General features: G+C 51.1%; 1 protein-coding gene across 1 annotated transcript; it reads right to left on the reverse strand.

Annotated features, from left to right (window-relative positions):
* Positions 1–262: 262 nt before the first annotated feature.
* Positions 263–1177, reverse strand: LOC140265281 (olfactory receptor 14J1-like). Its single transcript, XM_072361193.1, has one exon. It carries the CDS (start codon positions 1175–1177, stop codon positions 263–265), a length of 915 nt encoding a protein of 304 aa, XP_072217294.1.
* Between the last annotated feature and the right edge of the window lie 1867 nt (positions 1178–3044).

Here is a 3044-nt window from a genome sequence, read left to right on the forward strand (position 1 = left end):
TGCTCTGTAAAATTCTTCTTGTATTACAACAGTTTTTAGGTATCTTTTTACCAACTTGGGGAATCTGGTTCCGTGTTTACATTAGCTCCTAGAGTGAGAAAGCGGAAAGTAGGTAGGAAAGAAGCAGTGACATAAATCACAACTTTTTTTTTGCAGATTGCAGTGTCACACACAATCAAACAATCAAAGATGCATAAAACATAAACAGCCATCACTGCGAATCACAGGAATGATATGCGCTTTACTGAAGCTGAAATAGTGCTTACTGCAACACCTTCCTGAGAGCGTGCTTGATCTCCCTGTTCCTCATGCTGTAGATAATAGGGTTCAGTGTTGGAGGAACCACTGAGTACAGAACTGCCACCATCAGGTCCATGGATGGCAAGGAGACGGAGGGTGGCTTCAGGTAGGCATAAAAGACAGTGAGGAGAAATAGGGAGACTACGGCCAGGTGAGGGAGGCACGTGGAGAAGGCTTTGTGCCTTCCCTGCTGAGAAGGCATCCTCAGTACGGCCATGAAGATCTGCACATAGGACACAACTATGAAAACAAAGCACCCAAAGACTAAACTGACACTAAAAATGAGAAACACAACTTCCCTGAGGTAGGAGCCTGAGCAGGAGAGCTTGAGGATCTGGGGGATTTCACAGAAAAACTGGTTGACAACATTCCCTTGGCAGAGAGGCAGTGAAAACGTACTGGCAGTGTGCAGCAGGGAATTGAGAACCCCAGCGCCCCAGGCAGCTGCTGCCATGGTGGCACAAGCTCTGCTGCCCAGGAGGGTCCCATAGTGCAGCGGCTTGCAGATGGCAACGTAGCGGTCATAGGACATGATGGTGAGAAGGGAAAACTCTGCTGACATGAAGAAGAGAAAGAAAAAGAGCTGTGCAGCACATCCTGCATAGGAGATGGCCCTGGTGTCCCAGAGGGCGTTGGCCATGGCTTTGGGGAGAGTGGTGGAGATGCAGCCCAGGTCGAGGAGGGCCAGGTTTAGGAGGAAGAAGTACATGGGGGTGTGCAGGCGCTGGTCGCAGGCTACGGCTGTGCTGATGAGGCCGTTGCCCAGGAGGGCAGCCAGGTAGATGCCCAGCAAGAGCCAGAAGTGCAGGAGCTGCAGCTGCCGCGTGTCTGCCAACGGCAGCAGGAGGAACTCATTGATGGAGCTGCTGTTGGGCATCTGCTGTTCCTGGGCTTGGAGTCCTGCTCAGAGTGCAGAAGATAATGACAAGTCCAGACAATTCTCAGACACACTCCTCCTGCTATACTATATAAGTTTTCATTTCCCTTAGAAAAATATTTAACTGCATAATTTGTATATGCTATCATGAGCTTCACCATCCCTTAAGGAGTAGAAGATTGGGGAGCTCTTATTTGCTTCTCATTTCCTAATCATATCCCAGCCTCCTGGGTATTTTCCTCTTTACTACATCTGCATTCGAGACCCCAGCCCCAGCCTCTGTGCACTTCAGTTTGTCTCAGAGAAATCAGCCTGTTTGCTGGACAAGTGAACTATTAATGCCTGCAGAAAACAACTATAACTTAAGTTGATTGTATCCTTTTAGGTAGGTGGGGTTGAAAGCACAACCTGTGTGACTGTTCACAAAACTGCCAACTGATTGGAGAAATACTGGGGAGTCTCTGAGCTGTGTTCAAAGTTGACAGCCCGTTTTAGATTTCTGCCTCCAATCCTTTCTGTTTTCACTCAGAACAGGAAATGAAACACCCTGCCTTGGCTCTCCTCTTGCAAAGGGCCCTCACAAACATTCTGTTGTGCAGTGGAGCTGTGATCCCCCTGCCCCAGGCAGCAGCTGTGGCAGCACAAGCCCTGCCGGGGGGCTCCTTCCCCCCACACGTCTCCCCGCAGCACCCTGGGCAGCTCCCCGGGCAGGCTGAGTGCTGAGCCTGGCAGGCGGCAGAGTCCCATAGCCGGCACACAGCCCCTGGGGCACAGCAGGGACCCTGCTCTGCAGGAAAGACCCAGTCATCTGCCTGCAGCCCCGGCTGCACAGCCAGCAGCCGTGCTGGAACACGCAGCCCTCAGGGCTGTGCTCTGATGCTGCAGCACAGAAGCCCTCAGCTGGAGCAGAAGGCTTTTTCCACAGTAAAGAAACATGCAGAGGCTGCAGCCAGATCTGTTATGGGATGTCCCAGATTTAGTTATCCCTCTATGAAAAGCAGCTGCATAGTCTGCAGTGAGACTTACCGTGTCATGGTCTGTGAGCAATGCTTCTGCAGTGAGCTCACAGCCTGCTCACATCGTACACATCCTTCAAGCTCTCTCCCATTTCTCTCCTCTCCTGTCACCTGCAGGCTGTGCTGTGCACAAGAGCTGCTCCTGGGCACAGCTGTCTCTCTACAGTGCTACCCTCTTATATGAGCTTCCTGTTTCCCTGGAGCCCAGCCCAGCTGAGCAGCAGAGTATGTCATTTTATCCTTCCCACTCGTCTCCCCAGAGATGTCCCTGCATCTTCATGGCCAGCAGCTCCTGAAGGAGAACAGCATCATGACTGTACATTAAAATCTGTTTAATTTAACACCAGATTTCCAGCAGTCAGTAAATAATTCCAGACATGTGGTGAGTGCTCCCAGAGAGTGTTTGCTGAAACAAAAAGGGAACACAGACAAGGACAGGATATCATAGAATCATAGAATCACCAAGGTTGGAAAAGACCTAAAAGATCATCCAGTCCAACTGTTCACCTATCACCAATAGCTCCCACTAATCTATGTCCCTCCAATAATTCCTTGAACACCTCCATGGTCAGTGACTCCACCACACCTCTGGGCAGTCCATTACAGGTCCCAAAGTACCGGACGTGGCATTTGGTCTTGGTGAACCTCATCCCATTGGCTTCAGCCCAGCTCTCCAGCCTGTCCAGATCCCTCTCTAGGGCCTGGCAACCCCCAGGCAGATCCACGCACCCAGTCAGTTTGGTGTCATCTGCAAACTTGCTGAAGGAGCACTCGCTGCCCTCATCTAGGTCATCAATAAAGATATTGAAGAGGACAGGCCCCAGCACCGACCCCTGGGGAACACCAGGTAG

This window comes from Excalfactoria chinensis, unplaced genomic scaffold (genome assembly GCF_039878825.1).
Source record: "Excalfactoria chinensis isolate bCotChi1 unplaced genomic scaffold, bCotChi1.hap2 Scaffold_82, whole genome shotgun sequence".
Taxonomy (NCBI): domain Eukaryota; kingdom Metazoa; phylum Chordata; class Aves; order Galliformes; family Phasianidae; genus Excalfactoria; species Excalfactoria chinensis.